The sequence below is a fragment of the Ursus americanus genome, chromosome 1, assembly GCF_024610735.1.
Source record: "Ursus americanus isolate L20-20 chromosome 1, mUrsAme1.1.p, whole genome shotgun sequence".
NCBI lineage: Eukaryota > Metazoa > Chordata > Mammalia > Carnivora > Ursidae > Ursus > Ursus americanus.
The window spans coordinates 74,413,555-74,441,050 of record NC_142127.1 but is presented as its reverse complement, the minus strand read 5'-3'; the positions used below and the strand labels follow the sequence as shown (position 1 = coordinate 74,441,050).

The 27,496-nt window shown below is 37.9% G+C and overlaps 3 protein-coding genes across 14 annotated transcripts in view; 2 read left to right on the top strand and 1 right to left on the bottom strand.

Moving 5' to 3' along the window:
* The window catches only part of NIF3L1 (NGG1 interacting factor 3 like 1), a 70,845-nt gene that overhangs the window by 24,078 nt on the left and 19,271 nt on the right, over window positions 1-27,496 (bottom strand). For 4 of the 11 annotated variants that reach the window (XR_015724686.1, XR_015724681.1, XM_087862519.1 and 1 more), the window contains exon 1: window positions 16,878-17,116. The exons of 1 other annotated variant lie outside the window; for it this stretch is intronic. Coding sequence is in view for 2 of the 10 variants with exons in the window: in XM_087862519.1 (XP_087718645.1) it covers window positions 16,878-17,116 (239 nt within the window). In the remaining 8 variants the exon portion in view is untranslated. Of the gene's footprint in view, window positions 1-324; window positions 1,214-16,877; window positions 17,117-27,496 lie in introns of those variants that run through there. 6 more of the 11 variants (XM_045806451.2, XM_045806457.2, XM_045806455.2 and 3 more) reach the window with 5 other exon arrangements.
* PPIL3 (peptidylprolyl isomerase like 3) lies at window positions 1,167-11,765 on the top strand. The gene is made up of 7 exons (XM_045806459.2): window positions 1,167-1,500; window positions 2,053-2,126; window positions 3,622-3,696; window positions 4,645-4,738; window positions 5,939-6,006; window positions 8,977-9,095; window positions 11,452-11,765. Exons 2-7 carry the CDS (start codon window positions 2,124-2,126, stop codon window positions 11,576-11,578), a joined length of 486 nt encoding a protein of 161 aa, XP_045662415.1. The 5' UTR covers window positions 1,167-1,500; window positions 2,053-2,123; the 3' UTR covers window positions 11,579-11,765.
* Window positions 17,072-25,838, top strand: CLK1 (CDC like kinase 1). Of its 2 annotated transcripts, none has more exons than XM_045806442.2 (13): window positions 17,072-17,209; window positions 18,807-18,967; window positions 19,210-19,438; window positions 20,430-20,520; window positions 20,922-20,988; window positions 22,351-22,467; window positions 22,556-22,722; window positions 23,463-23,557; window positions 23,651-23,780; window positions 24,384-24,466; window positions 24,894-24,973; window positions 25,260-25,350; window positions 25,469-25,838. In XM_045806442.2, the coding sequence occupies exons 2-13, from the start codon at window positions 18,807-18,809 to the stop codon at window positions 25,610-25,612; spliced, it is 1,455 nt and encodes a 484-aa protein (XP_045662398.1). In that variant the 5' UTR covers window positions 17,072-17,209; the 3' UTR covers window positions 25,613-25,838. The 2 variants fall into 2 exon arrangements, with proteins under 2 accessions (XP_045662398.1, XP_045662399.1); XM_045806443.2 differs by lacking the exon at window positions 17,072-17,209 and adding an exon at window positions 17,357-17,955.

Here is a 27,496-nt window from a genome sequence, read left to right as displayed (position 1 = left end):
CTTCTCCAGTTCTCTAAATACTACCCACCCTTCCAAGACTCCTTCAACTCTGCCTAAATAAAGCTTTTCTTGACAAACCTTTTCAGTGTCTGGGCCCTATACAAAACTAACACTGTCACTCCATTAAGAATCCAGGAACATTTCTATTTTTGAAGAAAAGCATTCATAGTATGAATAATTGACAAGATAAGCATAGCCAATCCTAAACTGAATCAGATACTCGTAACCCAGTAATTTCAAAAACAAAATTTTCAACAAAAATATTTAACAAATTTGTTGAAAAATATTTTTTCAACAAAAATATTTACTACGACTCGTGCGTACTTATTCAGAATCCGATTTGAAATTATGTGGAGCCTCCAAAATCCACTGGAGCCTGGGGTCTTGGAAGATCTTCTAAAGGTCCTTACATCACTTTCCTTCTCCGGATTCCAAGTACTGATACCGCCCCGCTCTCCAGACTCTTCTCAAACTGGCAGGCGTGAAAGTGAAGCTTTAGTGAGCCACCACAGCTTTGAGTTATTTACTATTAAATTTGAAAGAACCCTTGAAAATAAAATAGAACACCCTCCATTTCATAGGCTCAGGAAATTGCGAGGCTGTGTGGCTTGACGCCGGAATTAATCGGAGGCGGCACACCTGGTGGGTAGGAGCACCGACTCTGAAACCAGACTGACTCCCAGAGTCACAGCTGTGTAACAAATTAACCTCTGTTGTTTCGCCCTCTGAAGAATGAAAATAGTGCCCCACTTACAGGGTGGTCGCAAGATTTAACCGTACAACTAGGAACAATGCCTAGTGTCAGCACTGTTTTTAAGCGACATTACAATGGCCCACTTTACAGCCTGCGAACTGCACCTTGTTACGTTACTTCATCTATCTCTCATTTTAGTCCCACTTCAGAACTTTTCCAGGACAATGAAGAGGCCAGACACGGCCAGAACCTCCTAAATCGGCACTCACGCTCCCCTAGTGCCCTATGCTCTCACGCCACATACCAATATCCTGCCCCTGTCTCCTACGTTGTCTCCTTTCCCAGAAGCACCCTTAAAACCTCCACAGCTTTCACTAACCTCGGCCGGCCACTGGAGAACTGCACTCACTACTTCCGGTCCTGCGCAGGGCCTCCTGGCAGTGCAGGATGGGATGGGGAGGAGCCTGGCGGAAGTGGTCCCGCCCGTTTTACGTCTGAGCCCAAGGCACTGCTAGAGGTTGCGCGGAATGGTTCTGGTGTATGTTTCGCGTCCTTGTATAATTATTAAAAGAGGTCCCTTTCACTGTCAAAAGCGTACAGGGTGAGGATAAATTACATTGTCTTCCTAGTTCTAGTCATTTTGGTTTGAAATAGGAAGGAAGGAGGAAGTAAAACGAGGGGAGCCGGTGAGGGGTGTTCTAATGGGCCCCGTGCTAGACTTCCGGTAGCCCGAAGACACTAATTTCGAAACGTGGATATAGGCAAGGGCATCTTTTCTGTTTCAGCAACAGCTGTGCTAACAAGTGGTAAGTAACATCACTCATTCTTTCATTCACTTATGAAGACTCTTGCTAAAGTGTGTGTTTTAGTTCTTGGGCTGCTTCGAGTGAGCCTACTGAGCGGGGAGGGTGGTATTGAAACAGGCTTCATTAGAAAAATATATAGCGTATTATTGATGAGTGCTATAGGAAGAGATAATTGGGCAGGTACTAGAGTGAAGGCAGTTTTAAATAGAGTTACCAGGCCAGTGAGATCTGACTTTTGAGCAGAGACTTGGACGTGAGGAATAGAACTGTCCAGACGTCTGAGTATAAGTGCTCCAGACAGAGAACACCCAGTGTCTAGACCCCCAAGGCGGAAATGTACCTGACTTGGAAGAGTTGCGGGATGCTTTTGCAGAATAGTGAACAGGGAAAGTAGGAGATTGAGGGGCTTGAGTCGGGTAGGTTCTCATCGTTTCCATAACCAGATTTTTATTACTTGGCGGTGCTATTCGAGACTTTCTTTTACATATGCAGTAAAAATGAGCATGCGTGAGTTGAGAGGAAAATGAACTTAATTTTCTCTTTTGGGAATAGAGACACGGTTTCTAACTTCTCTTGGTAACACTGAGAAGCAATAGTACTTCCTGAAACCATCAAGAAGAAAAATGGTAAGTTTTGTACAATTTTTTTTTTTAAGATTTTATTTTTTTGTCAGAGAGAGAGCACAGGCAGGGGGAGCGGCAGGCAGAGGGAGAGGCAGGTTCCCCACTGAGCAAGGAGCCCGAAGTGGAACTTGATCCCAGGACCCTGGGATCATGACCTGAGTTGAAGGCAGACGCTTAACTGACTGAGCCACCCAAGCGTTCCCAGTTTTGTACAATTCTTATTAATGTCTTTCATTATAAATAATTTTTAGAAATTCAGTATCAGTAATTTTCAGAAATTCAGAGGGAAATAAAACTGCATGGGCTTTAATGGCAAGACAGAAATGATAAGCTGTAGAAACATACCGTGTATGACTAAACAAAACCAGAAGCAAAATTACTTTTAAATTCTTAAGTGTTTTTACTTAAAATGCACAGAATTTACTTTTTACAGGAAAAAAAACTGTTTACAACATATAGATGGAAAGAGGGAGTTGCAGAGTATACCCAGGTGTGATCATTTTAATTGAATCCTTTTGTTCTGGATCTAAGGTGGGCAACTAAAGCTTGAAATAGAAGAAAAGCAATTAGAATAATGCTCTGTCTCCCTCCCACCCTACCCCCAACTCACACACTCCTGCCCTCTATCAACCCGACCATACTTTCTGACTGCTAGATACTACTGGAAGAAGAGAAATGAAAAAGGAAGCCTCAGAGTAACCCCCCACCCCACAATGGAATAACAAAAGGAATGTGCAAGTTACTGGGACATCAGATAAACAAAAAGCAAGCAAGCAGTAATGTGGTTACCTCTGCACATTTAGGATCTAGAAACACAGAAGATTGTTGTCTTTAGTGAAGAAAGGAATTGTTTTGTTTTGTTTTTTAAAGATTTTATTTATTTACTTGACGGAGAGATAGCCAGTGAGAGAGGGAACACAGGCAGGGGGAGTGGGAGAGGAAGAAGCAGGCTCCTAGTGGAGGAGCCTGATGTGGGGCTCGATCCCAGGGCTCTGGGATCACACCCTGAGCTGAAGGCAGACGCTTAACGACTGAGCCACCCAGGCACCCCAGAAAGGAATTGTTTTTAACATTGTCTCTCAGAATTAAATTACATAAAGGAAATGGTGGAGACTGTTTTGAAAAGTCATTTTCTTACTATTTTTTATATATTAATGATGTTGGTGAGTTGCCATTTAAATCAATAATACTAACATACCATTGTTTTCATTTTTATTGATGAAAAAGTCACACTTAAGTATTTCCATCACAGTATTTACTGTCAAATGTCTAGGGTAGATAGCATTTTATAGTAACATATTTATCTTCTGAAGTTTTTTTCTACTGTTGAAATAAATTTTGAAGAAGTACGGCTTACTCTCAGACAGTTCATCTCTGAAATAGTATTTCTTTTTGTGTTTTCGTTCAGATTGTCATCTTTAACCTAGTTTGGGAAATAATACAATGCATAAAGTCATGAAGAAATCTCATTTTTTCTTATTTTTTTTCTCCTTTTTAGTCAGTGACACTGCATACAGATGTAGGTGATATTAAAATAGAAGTCTTCTGCGAGAGGACACCCAAAACTTGTGAGGTGAGTACCATTATGTACAATTAAAAATGAGTTAATGCATCAGGATAACCATTTTGAAATTAAATTATCTAACCTAAAAAGTAATAAACACTTGTATATAAAACCAGTGTCAGGAAAAACTAGCCATCGTCATTTCTGGCCTAGTTTCCACTTACTTTTGATGTTAAAGATGGATCAAAGAAAGGGTAGATAATTTTTCTCTAATCGTAGAGTGGTTAGTATTTTTTTCTTTTCACTTATTTTCCTCAGGAAATATAAATAATCATTAGGATATTAGGTAAGAGAACTGTTTCTTTATTTTAATTATTTAAATGACAAAGAAGGAAAGAGTTAGCTCTCTCTATATATTCATTCAATAATTATTTATGAAAGGCTATCTTGCCAGGGTCAGGAAATACAGTAATGAACAAGAGACATTCCTTGCCCTCGTGGAGCTAATATTCTAAGAAAATGAGTTGGGTGGGGGTGGGGGAAGTCATTCATGCCTTGAAGGAAACAAAGCACTGAAATAGAGACTGATGGAAAAGAATTATTTAAAAGAAGTTGAGGACAGGCCTAGCCAAGAAAGTGATACTTGAACTGGGTGCAGAAGGTAATGAAGGCATCTCCATGGAAAGAGATAAAAAGAATATTCCAGGTATAGGGATAGAAATACAAAGGCCTCAAGGTGGGAAAGCCTACCTCTTTTGGATGAATTTTCAGAATGATGATGGGGTTAACATAGTAACAGAAGTTATTAACACATGAGATGTAGAGGTAGGATTGTGTATTCTAGTCCAAGAACCTAAGGAAGCCATTAAAGTGTTTTAGGCAGAAAAGTGACATTACCCAAAGTAATGCCTAAACAACATAAATGCATTATTATGTTTTCCGTAAATACACTTTGTTCATTACTTTAAATGTGTTTCTGCCTCATCATTTCCCAATCATTATTTTTACTCTTTTCAGAATTTTTTGGCTCTTTGTGCCAGTAATTACTACAATGGCTGTATATTTCATAGAAATATCAAGGGTTTCATGGTTCAAACAGGAGATCCAACAGGTAAGTTATTCCATTAATATCTAGAGAATTGGGTATATAGTATGAAGAAGAGGGTAGACAAAGAATAGAAAAATATATAATGTAACATTGTGTGTCAGCTATACTAAAATTAAAAATATTTTGGGGGGTGCCTGGGTGGCTCAGTCCATTAAACATCTGACTCTTGATTTTGGCCCAGGTCTTGATCTTAGGGTTGTGAGTTCAAGCCCCGCTGGGCTTGGAGCCTACTTAGAAAATATATATAAATAAAATTTATTTAATTTTTATAAAATAAAACCAAAGATATAAGCACATAGAGTTTTTATAACCCGGCTACCTTACTATAGCAAGAAATTTTTAAATAGAAGCTACTGCCATCTAGCTTTAAAATAAAATATGAATGGGGTGCTTGGATAGCTCAGTCGGTTGAGCACTGCACTCTTGGTTTCGGCTTGGGTCGTGATCTTGGAGTTGTGAGATCAAGCCCTGCATCAGACTCTGCGCTGAACACAGAGTCGGCTTGGGATTCTCTCTCCATCTCTGTCTGCACCTCCTGCTCGTGCACTCTCTGTCTCTCTTTAAAATAAATCTTAATAAAATATGAACAATATTGATAGAGGATTTGTTTTTTTGTAGAGATACTTTATTTTTCTGGTCTGTAAAGTGAAATTTTGAGAGGAGAGGACATACCAGATTTTATCTTTATTTTTTTTAATTAATTTATTTTTGCGAGGGAAAGCGCTAGCGCGTGCAAGCACACAAGCAAGGGTGGGTGGTAACAGGAGGAAGCAGACTCCCTGCTGAGCAGGGACCCCCCCCCCAATGTGGGACTCGATCCCAGGACTCTGGGGTCATGACTAAAGCTGAAGGCAGATGCTGAACCGACTGAGCTACCCAGGCACCCCAAATTTTATTTAAAGAGTTATTGGAGCACCTGGGTGTCTCAGTCGGTTAAGTGTCTGCCTTCAGCTTGGGTCATGATCTCAGGGTCCTGGGATCAAGCCCCACATTGGACTCCCTGCTCAGCGGGGAGGCCTGCTTCTCTTTCTCTCTCTGCCTCCCCCAGCTGTGCACTCTTTTTCTCTCTCTCACAAATAAATAAAATCTTTAAAAATAAATAGTTATAAAATAGCCCTTATGTTTTAGAAAATGAACCTTTTCAACTTTAATTACTTTTTTTTTTTTAATTAGATACTTCTTTTGATTTGTCTTGTAATATAGGTACCGGAAGAGGAGGTAACAGTATCTGGGGCAAGAAATTTGAGGATGAATATAGTGAATATCTTAAGGTATATCGCTAGTGCTTCAAAACCTATTTTCTCATGCCTTATTTACACTTGAAAACTTGAATACATATGTTGTAGTAACACAAGTTAATGTCATCAGTATACAAACACACCTTTTTTGTAGTTTTAGTACACTTGATAAATGTCAGGGAGAAAACAGAAATATAAATGGCATTTCTTGCCTAAAATATATTCTGGAATCTCACAATTAACATGAATCTTGATATTAAGTGAGCTTATCTTCTTGTCCAACCTGAAATGTTTAGTCAGTAATGTACCAACAGGACTTAATGTCTCACTATAAAATTTATGTTGAATGACATGAATCACTAGCCTTTTTTGAAAGTAGGAAGGAAAGCCTGTGAGACCTCCTGCGCAATATTGCCCATTATCAATATCCAACTTTTATCATCTTGTGTTAGATGTTTGAATATTCCTGTATTAACTTAATGTCTGTGGTAGATCCCAACTAGGTTAAAGGGAAGTGCATAGCATGATAAAATTAGAGATTTTTATTTCCTTTCCTATTTTTTCTTTTCATATTTTTCTCTATTTTTCAAACTTCCTAAAGAACCTTTTCTTTTTATTTCCTTTAAAAAAAATTTTTTTTTATTTTTAAGTAATCTCTACACCCTTCGTGGGGCTTAGACTTAACAACCCCAAAATCAAGAGTCACATGCTCCACCAACTGAGCTAGCCAGGTACCCCAAGAACTTTTTGGATTTGTTTGTTTTTTCTTAATAAAAAACGAGTGCATGCCTGTTTTTAAAAAAATTTTTTTAATTAAATTTGAAAATTTTAAAATAAATAAATCAGTCCTACTTCCCAGAGATGATATCTGCTGACAGTTATCATGTGGTCTTTTAAACTTTGTATCTGCATAAAATGGTAACTTTAAAAATTAGAAAAAAGATAAATTCTCAATAAGTAATTTAGTTCATTGTATTTCAGTCATATTAAAATATATCCAGGAAAATTCTGAAAAAAATTCATTGTGGTATTTACGTCTGGATGGTGGGACTAGGAGTAATTTATTTTTTCTTCTTTTTGTTTTCTTTCATAAGGGAACATTACTTTTGTTATAAGAGTTGTGGTTGGAAGGTGATAAATTGTTTATAAGTCATCCTTTTCCTGAATTAAAAACAAAACATTTTAGGCATTAATTAATAACTGCTTCCATAACACTGATCCACCATCCTGTACCAGTGGTTTTCAACACTAGCCAATACAGACTCACCTGTGGAGGTTTTAAAATATGAAATATATTACAGCCTTACATCCCCTAAATATAGAGAGAAAGAACAGGACTGATTAGGACTTAGATTATACTTTAAGGTTCTTGGGTGATTCCTACAGTTAGGGTTAAGAACCATTATCTTCATATACCAGAGCTGAGGGTGTGTATTGAATACTCACATACCCTGACCAAGCAATTCCATTCCCAAATGTTTACCCTACCAAAACTCTTGTACGTGTGCATCAGGAAACAGTACAAGAGTGTTCCTAGAGTGTTATTTTAATAGCAAAAATCTAAAAATAGCCCAATGTCCATTGATCATAAAATGGACAATTATATTCAGTTGTGGAATATTATTCAACAGTAAAAATCACAACTGCCACTACACATTCATGTGTAAATCTCAGAAACATAATGATGGTATAAAAAGCACTTCCCAGAAGACTAAAAATAGTATGATATTATCTTGGAGAGCTCAGAAACAAGCAAAAGAAAAAAAAAGTATACTGTTTAGGCATGTATAAAAATAGGAGAACAGTGCTTCTCTCTTGGAGAGATTGAGGTAATAGATGAGGAATACATAGGCATATGCAACAGTTTGGTAAATTGGATTCTTAAATCTTAGAAATAGATTAATGAGTATTTTATGAAGTTATAAGTGGTGTGTACATTCTTGTGTATGTATCAAAAGTAACATTTGAGAGTCACCTTTTAGGAAGACAATAAAGCATTAATATCTTTTTTTCCACATTTTTTATTTAAATTCAATTGATTAACATATAATGTATTACTGGTTTCAGAGGTACAGTGCCCATGATTCATCAGTCTTATATAATACCCAGTGCTCATTACATCACATGCCCTCCTTAATGTCCATCAACGCCTTAATATCTTGATGTAGCTGTATTTCTATTGCTTGTCTCATTAGTGTTTCCTGATGAATAACTAAGGAGAGAGTAATCATTATTTATTCCAGCACGTCCTTAGAACACAGTTCTGTCATGTCTTCAGTCTTACCAGTAAAGTCCTTTTAATTCTTCAAACAGTCCCTTGTATAACAAATGGTATCATGAATAATTGAGCTGTAGGAGACCTTCCCTTAGATCATCCACTCCTGGGTCATGAACTGACTGCCCTTGGGTTGGAAGATCCACAGATGTATTCTCAATGGCCATTGGTTTAAAAAAAACTTTTAGTGCTATTAGACAAGAGATATATCATTCCTTTTGCCAGACTCCATCATTCCCTAATGTGTACATTCTGTCCAATTAATTTATTATCTGCTGACCCTTGTAAGCATTTCAATTATAAATAAACCCCTGAACTAGTCCAACCTCCCTCCCTTGTTTTACAGATAAAGAAACTAGCCAGAGTCCAGTGTATGTGTGAAGAGATTATGGGGATTTTGGTTTTGTTGTCTGCCTGATGGTTTCATGCCAGCATGTTCCTTAATATAAATGTAAGGATTTCTATTATACCTTGGTATTGCAAAAAATGTTTGTGGCTGTACTCCTCCAAAGTGAAAATGAAATTAACTGGGACATATGATTTGATATATAAATAATTCACATACAAGTTTTAGAAATACAGATAATTCAGAACATGAACATTCGGATTAGTCCTAATAGAAGCTGATTAAATGTTTTCTTGGTCCCTTAAAAAGTACAGGTCTTGGTTCAGTCCTATATTTGGAATATTTATATAAAAACACAGTTAAATATTTTGGCCTTTTACAGCACAATGTTAGAGGTGTTGTATCTATGGCTAATAATGGCCCAAACACCAATGGATCTCAGTTCTTCATCACCTACGGCAAGCAGCCACATTTGGACATGAAATACACAGTATTTGGAAAGTAAGTATTTTGGTTATTGTTTTCTTTGGAATTTCATTGCAAGGGATGCATACGAGAGGCTATGATAACAGCATAATAATGCAAGAGCAGTATGAAAGCTAAATACACCTGGTAAGTCCACCACTTACCAGCCCTGTGACCTTGGGAACTTATAACCTCTTCAAGCCTTAATTTTTTTATTTTGTAAAATAGGAGCCAATACTTTTTTTTAATGATTATGCAAATTAACAGTAATGCATTTCTTATGAATAGCATTTTGCGCAACTGACAGATCTGAAAAACAGTGGCTTCAGCAAGATGGGCTAAGATGATGGTTCCCTTCTGTCACCAGTGTTTTTTTTTTTTTTTTTTAATTTTATTTATTTGACAGAGAGACAGAGTCCAGTGTATGTGTGAAGAGATTATGGGGATACACAAGGGGAGTAGGAGAGGGAGAAGCAGGCTTCCCGCCAAGCAGGGAGCCCAGTGCGGGGCTCGATCCCAGGACCCATGACCTGAACCGAAAGCAGATGCTTAACGGCTGAGCCACCCAGGTGCCTCTGTCACCACTGTTCTAGATGCCTCTTTCTCCTAAACCATCTTTATCTTCCATCCTCACGCTCACCTCATGGTCATAATATGGGCAGCGTAGCTCCAGTCAGAACATGTGTTCAGGCAGAAAGAAGGAGGAAGAGCAGGAGGTACTCGCCAAATCAGTCAGCCCCTTTTCATTTATTTATTTATTTTTATTTATCTTTTTTTTTAAAGTAGCCTCCACGAGTCAGCCCCTTTTTAAACAGCTTTCCTGGAAGACCCAGAACTTAGCAATGTGGCCTCCCCTTACCTACAAGGGAGGGTAGGAAATGTTTTTCAGCTAGACACACTGCCACTCTCAGTAAAATCGGTTTTCGTGAGTAAGAAGGGGAGCCTGGACCCTAGGGAGATGTTTAGCAGGCTCTGCCAGAATATCCACTATTAGCACCATGCCTGGGAATTGCTTTTATAAATCAGCAAGAAGTCAACTTGTCTGTTCATTCAACAAATATTTGCTATGCTCAATAAACAAGGCACAGTTCTAGAGGTTTTTTTTATTTAAGTTTGGATGCCAAGTTAGGTTAAAAATAGAGACTTAACAACTCTTAGTTTTCACTCCATATATGTTGTGTCTAATTTATAGATTAATAATCAGTGAAATTAATGAAATATTACAGTCTCTAGTAGTAATTGCCTGGATATAGATCATTCAGGTTCCCTGCCTTTCATTTTCTCCTTTAACCCACCATTCAGAATTACTGATCATCGATTATGAAGATTTATGTTACTAGATTTGTGACAGAACTGGAGTTAACAAAGATTCTTAACCTTAGGTCCCTTAATTGCTTGAAATTATGTGTTCTGTGTGTATACACATGTGTTTTTCTGGGAAGATGGTACATAGCTTTCCATTTGTTCTCAAAGGGAGCTGTGTCCCAAATACTTGACTGACTTGCCTCAATTCTACATGTGCTTTTTTGCCTGAGATCTGTTTCGTATAGCCTCTGTTGCTCTTACTGAGCCAGAAGGTGGGAAAGTTTTTGAAACTTCAAATATAAGGACCTTAGTGGGGGACACCTGGGCGGCTCAGTTCATAAAGTGACTAATTCTTGATTTTGGCTCAGGTCATGATCTTGGGTTCCTGGGACAGAGCCCCACATCAGGATCCCTGCTCAGCAGGGAGTCTGCTGGAGATTCTCTCTCCCTATCTCCTCCCCCCACTCACATGCTCTCTTTCACTCGCTCTAAAATATATAAATAAATAAAGCAAGCTACCTTGTCTTAGCAAATGTTTTAGACCAACTTGCCAGAAGGATGGTTTTTTTTGTGGTAACATGAAATACACTTGCTAGAAATGGGCTTAAATGTCCCATCTTCCCTTCTCTTATTACTGTTTTTTGTTGTTGCCCAGATGCAAAAAGTAAAAACACCACATTTAAAGGATAAAGTGCAAAGTAGCCACCCACTTCAGGATCTTTAGTTTAGGGCAGTACTGATTAATAAGTGTCACCCTTACGTACTGTCTCTGGGCTTTCCAATAGCAAAGAAAATCTTAGGACTGGTTATATTAGGCCCATTTGTAGCTATGCTTTGGGAGTACTTTGGTAGTAATATTCCTACCCATTGCTATTGTCTAACGGCATAAAAATGAATTTTTGTTTCTGAATTTTGGCCCATATCCATGGTAGAAAATCAGTATTTTATTGCATACTTAACTAGGGAGCTCAAAAGAACTATGAGATGTGGTCCTTTTCTCTTAAGGAAACTGTAATTGCTATGGGTATCTGGATATTATGTTTCAATCTGAGGAAATTTTCATACATTTATATTGTTTCCCTTTCAGGGTAATAGATGGTCTGGAGACTCTGGATGAATTGGAGAAGTTACCAGTAAATGAGAAGACCTATCGACCTCTTAACGATGTACACATTAAGGACATAACTATTCATGCCAATCCATTTGCACAATAGCTGTAATAGATCTGGAGAAATATTTGGCAGACTATTCAAGGAACACACCTATTATAGTTCACCCAGTTTTAATTATGTCAAAAGATTACATCATCCTTCTGCCTGTTTATAGCTAAGCTCTTTGAGTTGGTGGTACCATGGGGGCCCAAACAGCTTTTATTGCATTAAAGCATATTTTTTACTGTAACTATTATCTAATGTATTTAAGTTTAATTTTTTAAAGACTCTTCTAATTTTTTGTTAGGTATAAACATTCATTTTTAAATGCTGAGCCTCAAATCCAGGCATTTTTGAGCACTCTAATTACATATTCCTAACGTATCTAGTCCACATCCTGGAAGTAGTCTTTTCCATTAATTATTCACTTTGTGCAGTTAGAGTAAGGACAAGATAGAGATGATCTAGAAAAGCCAGCCAATCCATTTTGCTGTTTTCTCTAGTCTTTAGATTTACAGTAAAGGCTCAGAGAAGTCCTAGAGTACAGTAAGCACTCAGAATTTCCCAACTCATTTGCTCATGGAACATTTCTGAAAGCTTATCATTTATAGTATTGCAGGATAGAATTCTACAGGTGATCCGTTTGAAAAATGCAGTTATTTGGTTAAGAGCACCAGCTGTAGAGTCCTAGACTGTGTCTGAATCACAGCTCTACCTCCTACTAGTAACTTCAGGCAGATTAACATCTCCCAAATTTTCTCGTCCCTAAAGACTCATCCCCCTCATAAGACTATTGTGAGGATTAAATGAAAACAATGTGTGTAAAGCTTCTGGCATGTGATTAAGCATTCTGTAGTGAGTAAATGGAAGCTGCTCTCCTAACCTTTCTCTCCACCATGGGGCTCTCACCTAATAGGCCTCATCATTTATCAGGCTACACCGTTGATCTCATCAAGAACCATATTCTTCAATCTGCTTCCATCACCTTGATTAGATTTTGGGTATTCTTAAAACTGATGCCAAGCATTTCTTGGTCTGTATCATTTCTGCAGATAGCAGATCTAAATAATATTTTCTTTCTTAACTACAATTTGGATGTTAGCTTGCAATATCCTCTTATTACCATCTATACTTTCTACTAAACTGATGTGCCGATTATACTAATATCCTCAGTTTTTTTTAAATGAGCTCTATACCCAATGTGGGGTTTGAACTTAACGACCCTAAGATCAAGAACTGCATACTCTACCTCCTGAGCCAGCCAGATACCCCTAATGCCTTCACATTTTGATTCAGCCTTTTAATTTAATCATTTAAATTTCTAGACTTAAAGCCTCTTTTGGCCAGAATTTGTTTTGACACTTATACCTGATATTTTTCTTTTCCAACTGAATGACACTTGAATTTTTTTGTCATTACTCTTAAGAGGCTTTTACTGATTGTCAAGATGTTTTTGAACTGACTGGCATTCCCTCAATTTTTATTCTAAACCCTGCTTTTGTTTTTTTAAGTGCTACCAACATGGTGGATTTTTGGTTTTTAGAGCTTGTTCTTACAATGTCTGTTTAGTTATAGCTATAAAGATCTCATAGAGAGATGGACTGGCTGCCCACCTTGGACATACTGGAGGCATCATGAGGATCAAAATCCATAACTGTTTTCTGTCCACTCATCCTGAGTCTACTGGTTCACACTGATCACATTGGCAGTTGAGTGATTGATGTTCTGTTCCATGCATTAATTGGCAATACGTATAAACTACAAGAAAACTAGAATATTGTTGATCAACCAAATTCTCTTTAAAAAGAGAGTAATATGGCTCCCCATTTGGACCAGAGGTTAGCAAACTACAGCCCTCAGGCTGGCCACTTGTTTCTGGAAATAGTCTTCATGGATTTCAACCATTCCCATTTTATGTTTTCTGACTGCTTTATGCTACAACAGCAGTATTGATTGGTTGTGACAGAGACTAAAGACCTACAAGCCTAAAATATTTACTATCGTGCCCTTTAAGAAAATTTGCTAATCTTTGATCTAGTATTTTCAGAAGTTTCCAGATAATCATGGTTTCATAGCAAAGGGAGCTTGATGTGCTTAAGGGATAATATAATCAATATATGCCTTGATAGCTCCTTCACCACTCTAAAAATATACCGGCACCTATTCATTAGAATACCTAAATCCTGGGGCGCCTGGGTGGCTCAGTTGCTTAGGCGACTGCCTTCGGCCCAGGTCATGATCCCAGATCGAGTCCTGCATCAGGCTCCCTTGCGCAGCGGGGAGTCTGCTTCTCCCTCTGACCCTCACCCCTCTCATGCTCTCTCACTCTCTCTCAAATAAATAAACCTTTAAAAAAAAAAAAAAAAGGATACCTAAATCCTTAGATCTTGGTTTGAAGCTCTTTGAAGAGAGGTGTTTTTTTTTTTTTTTTAAGATTTTATTTATTTGACACAGTGAGTGAGAGAGCACAAGCAGGGGAAGCAGCAGAGGGAGAGGGAGAAGCAGGCTCTCTGCCAAACAGGGCGCCAAAGGCAGACGCTTAAGCAACTGAGCCATCTAGGCACCCCAAGAGCGCTCTTTCTGTATGCCTTTGGTTGATGGTGAATTGAATAGTTACAAATTATACCTTGGTTAAACTTGGTAATTTCCAAATCCATTTAGCAACATATAAGCTATGCTGGGTATTTCTAAAGATATGTATTCTCATCTTTTTGTTTGAAAAACTAAAACTAGGGGTGCCTGGGTGGCTCAGGTCATGATCCCAGGGTCCTCCTTCTCCCTCTGCCTCTACCTGCTGCTCCCCCTGCTTGTGCTCTCTTGCTCTCTGTCAAATAAATAAATAAAATATAAAAAAACAAACTAGTAGTTTTTACTAGTAAATTACTAGTAGTTTATTGAGTTTCTTCCAGGCTTGGATATAAAGGTGCATAGGACACTGCTTATTCCATGGGAGTGAACTCTAAGAAGCTAACAGATATGTAAATAAATAAATTTTAATACACAGGACTCAACTTTTAATCAGTTTAGCAAACTGGATAGATTAGTAACTATTTCACTAGTGAATTTAAATGAAAACTGATGGTTCTTTTCAATTCAATTTGTACCAACTATAGAGGTAGGGATGGGAGCTCAATATAATAACTCTAAAACAAATCTAGAATAAAAGATAATGTAAATTTTTAAAAACAAATTACAATTAGGGGCGCCTGACTGGCTCAGTTGGTGGAGCATGAAACTCCTGATCTTGGGGTTGTGGGTTCAAGCCCCACACTGGGTGCAAAGACTACTTAAAAAATAAAATCATGGGTGCCTAAATGGCTCAGTTGGTTAAGCATCTACCTTTGGCTCAGATCAGGATCTTGGGGTCCTGGGATAGAGTACCGCAGAGCCCCACATCGGACTCTCTGCTCAGCAGAGAGTCTGCTTCTCCTATCTGCTGTCTCTCTCTCTCAAGTAAATTAAAAATCTAAAAATAAATAAAGCAGTATCCAAAATCATTAAAAAGAAAAGTTATTTCATAAATTGTGTTAGGATAACCAATAAATTATATGGAGAAAATAGCAAAAGAATTTCACCTCACACGATGTACCAAAATTCCAGACGCCTTAAAAAAAAAAAAAAAGGTAAAAAACATCTATGAAAAGGAAAGAATTTCTCAGTTTACAAACATGACAAAGGTAAAGATGGAACAAATTTAAGTAGATGAAAATTGAAAACTTCCTTCCAATTAAAAAACTTCAAGAACAAATGAGAACTGTATATTCAAAAAAGCAATGAGGAATGAATGGGCAAGTAATAAAAGGGAAAAGGTTCAACTTCACTAATTAGGGAATAAAGTTGCAAGTTTCCTCCAAAATACCATTTTAAAATCTTTGCACTGGTAAGTGTTTGTTGGATTGCTGTAACAAAGTACCAGAAACTGGTAACTTAAAATTCTGTTTACAGACTAGAAGTTAGAAGATAAAGGTGTGGGCAGGGCTGTTTACACTAAGGTCTCACTTTGGCTGGCAGATGATCATCTTCTACCATCACACAATCATTGAGTGTCTGTGTCCTAATCTCTTAAAAAGATCACTTATATTGGATTAGGACCCACCCTGACCTCATTTTAACCTTAAGTAGGACTGTAAAGGCCCTATCTACAAATAAGTTACAATCTGAGGTAGCGGGGGTTAAGACTTAAACATGAATTGGAGGGACATAGTGCCGCCCCCAAAAAACCAATAACATGCACTAAAGAACAAACAAAATACTTTCAAACGAAACTGGATAAATACCAAATTAGTAACTGGTTAGGTATGGGAGTTTGCTAAATTTAAAACCATTTGGAAACTAATTTTGGTAGTATATACAAGACTTTTTCAAAGTTCATCGTCTTTCACCCTTGTAATCTTACCGTGGGGATTTCTAAATTGTTCTCTGTAGTCCTTCACTGCAACTTTTACCTGTAATAGCAGTTTATAGTTGATGCCCATCTCACAGATTGTTAGGATTGAGAACTTGCTTTTGCAAGTTATTGTGATGAATTTCTCCCTCTATGAAATCTTTACCTTCTATTTGATAAATATAAATCTAACCTGGCCCCAATATAAAGATTCAAGTATTAATGGTTTTATAAATATTAATGGTTTTAAAACCATTAAGAGAAGGCGCTTAAGAAACGCAAACTACCGTAGGAATTTTGGAAATACTTATGCCTCATCACTTCTTGCCAACCATTGTGCATTTGTGTAGGGCTCTCCTGTGCAAGTGTGAACAGTAAAATTACGCTTAGTTGTAATGTTTAATTTTATACGTTTTCCACTAAGTTTGGAAGTAGTAGAAGAGACAAAATGGAGGAAGGGCGCGGGGTCAGGACTGGCGATTACTTTGGTCTACTAAAGCGTAGTTGGATGATTTTGTTGTTCAGCGGTTGTTTTCTGACACCACCTTTCCTTCACGACCTTCCGTTTCCCTTTTTAGAGTTCACCTGGCCTTAACAGTGCAGAGGACTGACTTAATGCCAAAATGTTTAACTATGAAGGGTCCCCGCTTTGTTTCCAAGCTCCAGCCCACTCATTTCAATTTTTAAAACCTTGAGAAAAATCTTTCCAATCCAATTACAGTGTGTGTAGGTCCCAACCACTAAAGACTTAACTAGTTTTAAATGGGTCGCAAAACCTTAGAAAAAGCCGAAATCCAGACAATTACTTACTTACAGCTACATAATGGAGGTGTCGCTTTTTTTTTAAAGGCTTGTTTAGTGGTTGCAATCAGGGCACAGGCTATTTAGTATCATGCTTCCCTCACTTTTTCTTGTACCTACCGTTCCCAAATACCACTTTCAATGAGCACGTTCTAGACTCTTTTCCCCGGTACTTACATTATCTCCTCAGACCTAGACAGTTGCCAACATGGCCGACTCGGCAGCCATGGCCGACTTCCCCACCTCCACTTTCCGTCTTTGGGCTCCCGACCTGGCGCCTGCGCACACGGCGGCCACCGCTGGTCTCCTTCCATCCCTGGGTGCCGGCGCAGCCCGCCCCGCCCTGCGGCGGGACGCGCTCGCCGCGTCACCAGTGTTTTCGAGTAGAGTCCTGACGCTGCGGCTGTCAGCTCCATTTTGTTGTTGGAGCCCGTCGCAGTCAGTTGGGCTTTATCCGTTTTCGTGTTGCAAGCTTTGTCTCTTTTGGCTTGGACTCTCTGGCCTGGACGGTAAGACGCAGGAGGAAGCGGGCTAAGTGTCAGGGCCCTTTTTCTGTGCCTCGAGAGCGCCTGGTGATGCCCTCTCTTCTCGCTTGTTTGCTGCCGGTAATCCCGGTAATCCCCCCCCCACGACGACCCTTTCTTCTCTCACTCCTGGGTTGCACGAAAGCGTCCCTGCTTGTCTTCCCTCTTCTGCGGAGCCTGTTGCCGCGAGTGTCTCCTTGAACCGCGATGCCCTAGATACTGGCGAGGGATAGTGAGTGACTGCTAGGCTGGGAAGGCTGGGCCGGGAGCCTGTAGGCGCCATTTTGTTGGCGACGGCCTTGGCCACCTCGGCGGAGCTGTAAGATGGCGGCGGGGCGGAGGAGGCGAAGCTTCCTGCTGTGGGTGGTGTTTACTTGGTCCTGGAATTTGCGTGTCACTCTCCTGTAAGGAACTGTGTTTGTAGCAAATGGAGAGAACACATTGATGTGAGGCGATATCACCGAACGCCTAGTGTAGTTCTGGAAAGATTCGAGTGAAAATCGCGGGGGTCTTTGCCCTCGGCGCGTTAACAAAAATCAGATTTAGGAACCCGGAGAGAAGCAGAAATAAAAGGGTGTATTTGAAGGAGTGTGTGAGAGAAGCCAGGCTATGAGACATTTTATAAGTTGGAATTTTTGCGCCCCTTTACCCCCAACCCCTAGGGAACAATTGGAGCGTTTTGATTCGGAGTTCTGTGTAAGGACGTGGTAGAGTCCCAGCAGTTAGTACTGGTAAGAACGGTAGTTGATGATGAAAAGTCAATTCCATATAATTTTTTTTTCAAGTTATTAGGGGTTTTTGTTCGAAACGCTACTGGAAGGAAGGTGCTCCCCTCCCCTAAATTCATTATGTAAGATTGCTTTTAGAATAAGCTAGGTTTTGTTATATATAGCATATTCTGGGTACCGCAAAAGATGGTATTTCGTGGTTTTCTAATGCCACGGTTGACTTCTGTGTGTAATAAAAGACCTTGGTAGTTCGATCGATTTGTCTGCTTTACGCAAAAAATAATGAGGGTTCTGTCGCAAAGAACATCATGGTTGCATTTGAGTTGGAGGCTAGTTTCTGATAAATACTTAAATGGGGAGAGTTACATATGTGGACCTATAGTAAATTTGTGCTGCTGACAGGAAAGGGGTAAGATTTTTTCCAAAATTGAGAAATTGGATTTCCCGGCCCCCACCCCTTTTATTTCTTTTCCTACCTGCTTTCAGCAAATCTTAGCATAAGGTGGATAATGCAGAATACCTATTAATAGAGTTTGGACCCCACAGTTTGGCACACAGTGCACTCACTGGATTTATCAGTGATTTTAGAGTGGTTGACAATGACTTTTGAACTTTGTTTTAAAAGAACAGTTTAGGGGCACCTGAGTCAGTAGAGCATGAGACTCTTGATATCCGGGTTGTGAGTGCCAGACCCACATTAGGTGTGGAGATTAAAAATAAAATTTTTAAAAAATAATAAAATAACAACTTAAAAACTCACAGCTAGAGTGAATTTGCAAAGAGGAGTTTTATTAAACTGCTCAGTGTTGACAGGTGGGAAACAACTTAACTGGGAAAACTTGTCTTTTATGTAGATGAGACACTCAAAGAGAACTTATTGTCCTGATTGGGATGAAAAAGATTGGGACTGTGGAAAATGGAGAAGCAGCAGCAGTCATAAAAGAAAGAAGAGATCACATAGCAGTGCCCGGGAGAACAAGCGCTGCAAATATAATCACTCTAAAACATCTGATAGGTAAGGATGGTACTTAAAGTGTCTCAGTATAAAAATACGTATCACTACAATGCTGTATGTTAGCTATATCTCAGTAAAAGTTGGGGGGGGATATATTTTCCTGATTAAAATTACAGTATCACTTAAATAAGTAACGATAAATCCCATCCCTTTCTGTTTCCAATGATGGCTTGTAACGTTTGTAAAATTGTGTGGATTTTTTTGGTGGGGAAAGCATAAAGTCTTAAAATCTATTTTCTTAGCCATTATTTGGAAAGCAGATCAATAAATGAGAAAGATTATCATAGTCGACGCTACATTGATGAATACAGAAATGACTACAGTCAAGGATGTGAACCTGGACATCGCCATAGAGACCATGAAAGCAGATATCAGAACCATAGTAGCAAGTCATCTGGGAGAAGTGGAAGAAGTAGTTATAAAAGCAAACACAGGATTCACCACAGTACTTCACACCATCGTTCACATGGGGTATGAGCTCTTTTAAAACATTTTGTAAAATTTATTTCCCACGTGGAACAGGATTACTTGAATTTGTGTTTGATCATTTGAGAAAGTTATATTTAAAAAGAAGTCATCTCAATTTAACTTGGATTCTTTCTGTGTTTGTGCATTGAATAGGGAATTCTTGAAATACAGTACATATTAAGTTACATAGTAACAGATTTTATTACTAGTAGGCAACTAATTGTCATTGCAGTGAATCAGTGGAGGTAATTAACTTAGATTAGTTTATGGTACTTCAAGAAATCTGATTTGTTTTAATAAATTGAAGTGTTGTTACAAAAGTAGAATAAGCATTTTATTTTTGTATGGTTGAAGGTTTAGGCATGCCTTTTTCTAGCAAAGCATGCTCTAATTCTTTTTTCACTAAGCAAATCACTTAACGATTTGAACGTTATGGGTTATGGGTTAATTTGAAGATCAGTTCAGATGACATTTTAAATGACATAGTGTTAGCCTTGTATGCCAAATCTTTTTTTCTCCCCAAAATTAGGACTTTAATTTTATTTACTGTTTCAATATTTGCTTTCTTAGATTAGCTAGGAAATCTTAATTTGGCCACAGTCTACTTTGACCAAGTAAATATTACATCCTGCAGTTTTGCAACATTAAATTAGAACACTAGAAACTTAAAATTATGTTTCAGTGAATGCTACAACTAAGCATTTTTTTTTTTTTTAAGAAAAACAATTGTATTATGTTTTGTTGCCTTGCCACTTTGAGTATCTTATCTGAAAATCTGTTCCTTGCCATGTTTTTCTCCTGTTAACATAAACTATGTGCCCTGTGAATTTCTGGGGACTGAATTTGAAATTGCTCCTGCCAACCGTTTGTGGCCTGGCGTGTATCTGAATGCCTGAATATCTCCCCGCTGAATGAATTTCGTATTCTGCCCTGAATTCACTCGGGTATATTGATTGGCTGGATGATCTTGGTGCCGCCCACTTGACGTTTCCAGAAGAGTCACCGAAGGAAAAGAACCAGGAGTGTAGAGGATGATGAGGAGGGTCACCTGATCTGTCAGAGTGGAGACGTACTAAGTGCAAGATGTATAGAATATTTTTCAACACTTATTAACTTTTCAGATAACATAATCTATATATAAAGATTTCAGGGATTTGGAAATCTTTTCTTTCTCTGTTTTTTTGTTTGTTTGTTTTTTCATTTCTTTTGGTGGGGGGGGGATTGTGTTTTTTTTCTTTCTGTAGAAATTTAATATTTGTTAAGCAGAACTTCCAAAACAGCAAATCAAGTTAATAAAATGAGCTTAAGAATGAAATTAGACCTAAAAATAGTTTAAAATGTTTTTTGACAGTGTTGACCAATAAAATGTCTAGTGATAAGGAAATTTGTAGCATCAACTAGAGTAATCTGCATTGATAGTATTTATTATGATAAGTAAAACTGCTTCCACTTCTTGGTATAACTGAGATTTATTTCTCTCTTTTAGATGAAATTGTTGATACTTTAGGAGAAGGAGCTTTTGGAAAAGTCGTGGAGTGCATTGATCACAAAGCGTAAGTTTCCTAGCCTGAGATTGCATTTGGGGCTGTAAGCAATATTAGAGAATTTTTTTAGCTTTAAATATTGCCTGACTATAAATTAGATATATTATTATATCCTTTCACTAGGTTTTTTGACTTTGATCTAGGAAACTCCCAGTAAACGGTACCAGCCCCTTAAGGGCACTTAGCTCAGTTTTTAAGCATCTGCCTTTGGCTCAGGTCATGATCTCAGGGTCCTGGGATCAAACGCTGCGTCAGGCTCCCTGCTCACAGGGAGTATGCTGCTCCCTTTTCCTCTGCCCCCCGCCCAACTCGTATGTGCTTGCTCTCTCACCTCTCTTAAATAAATAAAATCTTTCAAAAAAAAAAAAAAGGTACCACCCCTTTAGATTTTTAAACATTAGCTGTAATAGTGTGTGTAGCCTTTGATTTTAAGTTGAGAACAGATTTTATTATTTTAGAAAGTATTTTGTTGTCCCACTGGGCATAGCTGTTGTGACAGTCTTTTCTTGTGCGTCTCCCCCCCACCCCCACCCCAGGTGTCAGTCATCTAACTTTCCACAGCCTTGGTTTTATGTTAGGGGTATTTGGAACTAGGCTTACCCAAGGCATACTGATGCAATCTTCAGGGTAGTCACCTAAGAATCTATATTTTTAGAAAATGCTATAATTGATAACACAGCCAGGGTTGAGAACTCTCTTAAATTGCTATCACATATTTATTTATGCCTTTCAAACTACTGGTTGAAATTCCTGAGGTAGTATAAGAAATTTTTCCTTTTATCTATTTGAATTTTCCCCCCTTCTGAATGGCAGAACTTTTCTAAGTGAATTATTGGGAAAGGCTTCCTACTATTGGTTAGTAAGGCTCTGAGAAGTAGAGCTCCTTATTGTGCCCCTCCCATATCCCAACTTTTCTGGTAACCTAGACAAAATGAAGAATTTGATAAAATATTCGCCAGTGACAGGTACCACAAGAGACTGTTTTACATACATGTTTTGAGTCTTAGTTGGCCTATAAAGTGGTGATACCCAATATTCTTGTTACATTACAGCTATTAATATATAGTTTAGTTGAAAGACCAAAAAAGAATTCATGTGAGTAATCGTTTGATGAAAAAAATTGTGTCATTCAACATGTATTTGTATCAGCTGATTCCACCATATACCTAAAGATCTTTCTCGTTCATTACAATGAGTTACAGTTAGAAGAGAGTTCTTACATATAGTCAGGTAAAACTGAATGCTAGAACATAAATTCAAGAAAACAAATACAGTGGGTCGAAGTGTAGAAGTAGTACAGTTTGAAAGGAGTGATAGAAAAGTGGAAGAGGACATCATTTTTAACTTTTTTTAACTTATTCTCTCTAACAGAGGAGGTAGACGTGTAGCAGTAAAAATAGTTAAAAATGTGGATAGATACTGTGAAGCTGCTCGCTCAGAAATACAAGTTCTGGAACACTTGAATACAACAGACCCCAGTAGTACATTGTAAGTATCAAAGTAGAACTCAGAAAATGCTCTCAGGTAGATTTTAATTGTGAGAAGCTGTACTCAGTTATTGTTCATGTGTTTATAGCCGCTGTGTCCAGATGTTGGAGTGGTTTGAGCATCATGGTCACATTTGCATTGTGTTTGAACTACTAGGACTTAGTACTTATGACTTCATTAAGGAAAATGGTTTTCTGCCATTTCGTCTGGATCATATCAGGAAGATGGCATATCAGATATGCAAATCAGTGAATTGTAAGTACTTGGCTTATCTTCAAGAAACTTGAGATTATTGAGATTAATTTAATGCCAGACTGATTGGATCTCTTAAGAAAAAAATGGGACCTAACATAAGCCTGACTTAAGAGTAGGTATGAGAAAGATGCTGATGACAAGCTGTTGGTCAGTTTTGCATTTCATTCAGTAAATAGTATACTGTCCATCATATAATAATATATTGTCATGTAGAAGACTAGTTTAGTTTGATATATAAGCTACTTCCACTTTTTCCAAAACACTTGTTACTATATTTCTAATACCTGCTTTCATGGTCTCTGTGGTGATGTCCAGGTTCACATCTTTGACTGTAGTCATTTCTGTATTATCAGTGTAGCATCGACTATGATAATCTTTCTCATTTATTGATCTGCTTTCCAAATAATGGCTAAAAAAATAAAATTATAAAAAAATAAAATGATTTTAAGACTTTATGCTTTTCCCACCAGAAAAATCCACACAATTTTACAAATGTTACAAGCCATCATTGGAAACAGGCAAATCTTGGCTTCGTGAATAAAAATCCTACTTCACTTTCTGAGCAGTTAGCTGGTGGTGTACTAACTTAGAGGGTAGTGGGTGATTTTCTAGCAGGCTATTAAATGTTGACAACTTTGGACATTTAGAAAAGGCATCAGAGGTTTTTTGTTGTAGGGCTTTTGAGTTTGGTTAGCTTTTTGATTTTCAGATTATAGCAACTTTTTCCATTTCATTCTCAGTTCTGCACAGTAACAAGTTGACTCACACAGACTTAAAGCCTGAAAACATCTTATTTGTGCAATCTGACTACACAGAGGCATATAATCCCAAAATGGTAAGTCTTCAGTGTATTATCTTCATTGTTTGAAATTAATATCTTTTGCCTTCTTAATATTATGCCTCCTTAACCCATCATTTATGATTTCAGAAACGTGATGAACGTACCTTAATAAATCCAGATATTAAAGTTGTAGACTTTGGAAGTGCAACATATGATGATGAACATCACAGTACATTGGTATCTACAAGGCATTATAGGGCACCTGAAGTTATTTTAGGTAAGTTACTTAATTGTGCTTTGGGAACCTGTATATAGAAGGTAACTTTAAAGTTCTGTAGTTCTGTTCTTTGTGGGGATCTTTTCCTTTTTTTTTTTTTTTTTTTTTAAGATTTTATTTATATGACAGAGACAGCGAGAGAGGGAACACAAGCAAGGGGAGTGGGAGAGGGAGAAACAGGCTTCCTGCAGAGCAGGGAGCCCGATGCGGGGCTCGATCCCAGGACTCTGGGGTCATGACCTGAGCCGAAGGCAGACACTTAACGGCTGAGCCACCCAGGCACCCCTTTGTGGGGATCTTCTAAATCTTTTTCCTTTTAAGAGATTAGTAACTTAAAACACACTAAGAATAGGGGTGCTCAGTCAGTTAAGCATCTGACTTCAGCCCAGGTCATGATCTCAGGGTCCTGGAATGGAGCCCCTTGGCAGAGAGTCTGCTTGTCCCTTTCCCCCTCGCCCCCAGCTTGTGCACTCAGATGCGTATGCTCTCCCTTGCTAATGAAATCTTTAAAAAGCACACATTAAGGATTTTAAGCTCATGTTTTTTAATGTCTTCAAGAAATATTAAAAGGTTTTTTCCTAACAGTTTGCTTTTGTTTTGCAGCCTTGGGATGGTCCCAGCCATGTGATGTCTGGAGTATAGGTTGTATTCTTATTGAATACTACCTTGGGTTTACAGTATTTCCAGTAAGTGATAGTGATCGGTTTCAGTGGCTTTGCTTAAAAAAAGTGCTTATTTATGTGAATGAGCACTTAAAAGCAAAGTATGCTCATTTAGGCAGGGTTTTTTTTCCTAATTAGACGTAATTGTTAAGTATGAAGGAATAAAAGTTCTGTAACTGATGCTACTGGATATTTGTATTTCCTTCATAATACATCATTTTATTTTAAAAAATTTTAAGTATTTTATAAACAGTTATCTTCTTCATTTGGAGATATCATTGGTGAGCTTGTTCTGTGGCCCTTAATATTTGTTGTCAGCTGTTACTTGCTAAAAGTTTGCCCTTTTTAGTAATCACCTTCCTTTTGATCTCTGTGGACTAGAAATTTAGCAGCTATGTTAAATGAGAACAAAGTACACAGTGTGCTTAACGAGTTTTATTTATTGTTTTAGACACATGATAGTAAGGAGCATTTGGCAATGATGGAAAGGATTCTTGGACCTTTACCAAAACATATGATACAGAAAACCAGGTATGTTTTTATTTAAGAGTAGCTGCCATCCTTTGTACCACTTGTTCTTATAGTCTGATTAAAACTTTATTATATAAACAATGAAGTCAGACTAATTCTTTTTCACTTAAATAACCGATCCTTTGTTGGGAAGCCAATAACTAGGCTGTGTTTTCCAGTCTCCAGTAAAGTGTTAATCTTTGATCCATAAAAGCATAATAATTGATGAAACCAATCATTTTCACTAGATGTTTTAAGTTTTCATTGTCAGCATTATAAACATCAGTGGATATTGACTTATTTTTAGGAAACGTAAATATTTCCATCATGATCGGTTAGACTGGGATGAACACAGTTCTGCTGGCAGATATGTTTCAAGGCGTTGTAAACCTCTGAAGGTGAGTCTGGACCATTAAGTGATGAAAACCTTGAGTTTCCCTTCTCTTTATGGTAGAGAAATAAAATTTGATAAATGATAGTTGAAAAGACTATTGATTGTATTTCTTTTCCTTTCAGGAATTTATGCTCTCTCAGGATGCTGAACATGAGCTTCTCTTTGACCTCATTGAGAAAATGTTGGAGTATGACCCAGCTAAAAGGATTACTCTCAAAGAAGCCTTAAAGCATCCTTTCTTTTACCCCTTAAAAAAAGCAACATAGATCTGTAGTTCTCCTGAAGAGATTTTATGGACTGTATCAGTCTAGTTTTTAAATAATAAGTTATTTTGTATAGCTTTTGTAAAATTCTTACATTTTTATATTGCTATGTTTATTTTGCTTGGATAATTTGATTTAAGTAAATTGCTAAAGTAATGAATGTTTTTTCCCCATAATTACTGTATAAAATGATTTATTTAGAATAAATTTTTTGTGCTTATGAAATTTATAGGAATCTGTACAGCTTGTTTTTAGCACCGTTTTCTTCCTGTATATATTTCCATTTTTGGAGGTTTCCTTTAAGTGTTTGGAAATACTTAGCTTTGTTTCCATTTAAGGGATTGCCAGCATCAGGGCTTCTGCCTACCTTCTTGAAACCAAATGTAATGAATCGAAATTTTACAGAATATGAAGAACTAGAGATTGGCCAATTTTTTTCTCCCTTTATTCCCATTCAAATTTATCCCCTGAGTGGGATACTGCAAATAGCTTCAGGTCCTGTTCTCATTCAAGACTGGTAACAGAATAACAGAAAAGCTTCCAAAGGGGCATCTGGCTGGCTCAGTCAGTGGAGCATGCAACCCCTAATCTCCAGGTTGTGAGTTCAAGCCCCATGTTGGGTGTAGAGATTACTTAAATAAAATAAAATAAAATTAAAAAGCTTCCAGAATACTTTGTAGCCAAGTGTCAAATATTAAGTGACTGCAGTAAGTCAGGCATTGTCTATGGTTTTATTTATGCTTGATCCATTTAAGACTCTATAGTCAAGGTGTTTTTTTTTTTATTTTTAAATTTCTTTAAGACTTTTTTTTTAAGAGTTGTAGGTTCACAGCAAAATTGAGAGGAAGGTACAGAGCTTCCCTGTGTACCTCCTTCCCCTACACGTGTAGTGTTCTCTGTTACCAACATCCCTCAGCAGTGGGTACATTTGTTAAAATTGAATCTACATTGACAAAAGCACCAAAAGTCCGTAGATTACTTTCTAGTTGACTTTTGCTGCGTTTACATTCTGTGGGTTTGTACGAATGGAAGATGACATGAATCCATCATTGCAGAATACTGAGCATATTCACTGCTCTAAAAATCTGTGCTCTGCCTTTTATCCTGCCCTCCCCTCCCATCCTCTGACAATCACTGATCTTTCTGTCTGTAGTGTTGTCTCTTTCAGAATGTCCTATAATTGGAATCCTGTAGTATTTAGCCTTTCAGATTTCTGTCACGTAAATGTGCATTTAAGTTTCCTCCCTCTTTTCATAGCTCTATCACTCATTTCTTTTTAGTTCTGAATTAGTATTCCACAGTCTGAATGTACCACAGCTTACCCATTCACCTACTAAAGGACATCTTACATGCTTCCAAGACAGTTATGAAAAAATACTGCTGCTAAAAATACCAGTGGACAGGCTTGTGTTGGATATAAGTTTCCAATTCTTTAGGGTAGATAAAAAGTGATTGCTAGATCAAATAGGATATATTAAGAGTTCTTTTTATATTTGAGATAATAGTCCTTAAGTAGCTGTGTCTTACAAATATTTTTTTCCAGTCTGGCTTGTCATTCACAGAGCAGTGTCATTCACAGAGCAGAAGTTGATTTTTATTTTTATTTTTTTTTAAGATTTTATTTATTTATTTGACAGAGACAGCCAGCGAGAGAGGGAACACAAGCAGGGGGAGTGGGAGAGGAAGAAGCAGGCTCATAGCGGAGGAGCCTGATGTGGGGCTCGATCCCATAACGCTGGGCTCACGCCCTGAGCCGAAGGCAGATGCTTAATGACTGCGCCATCCAGGCGCCCCAGAAGTTGATTTTTAGAATCTAGGTTGTCAGTTCTTCATGGGTTATGCCCTTAGTGTCTCTAAAAAGTCACTATACCCAAGATATGTAGGTTT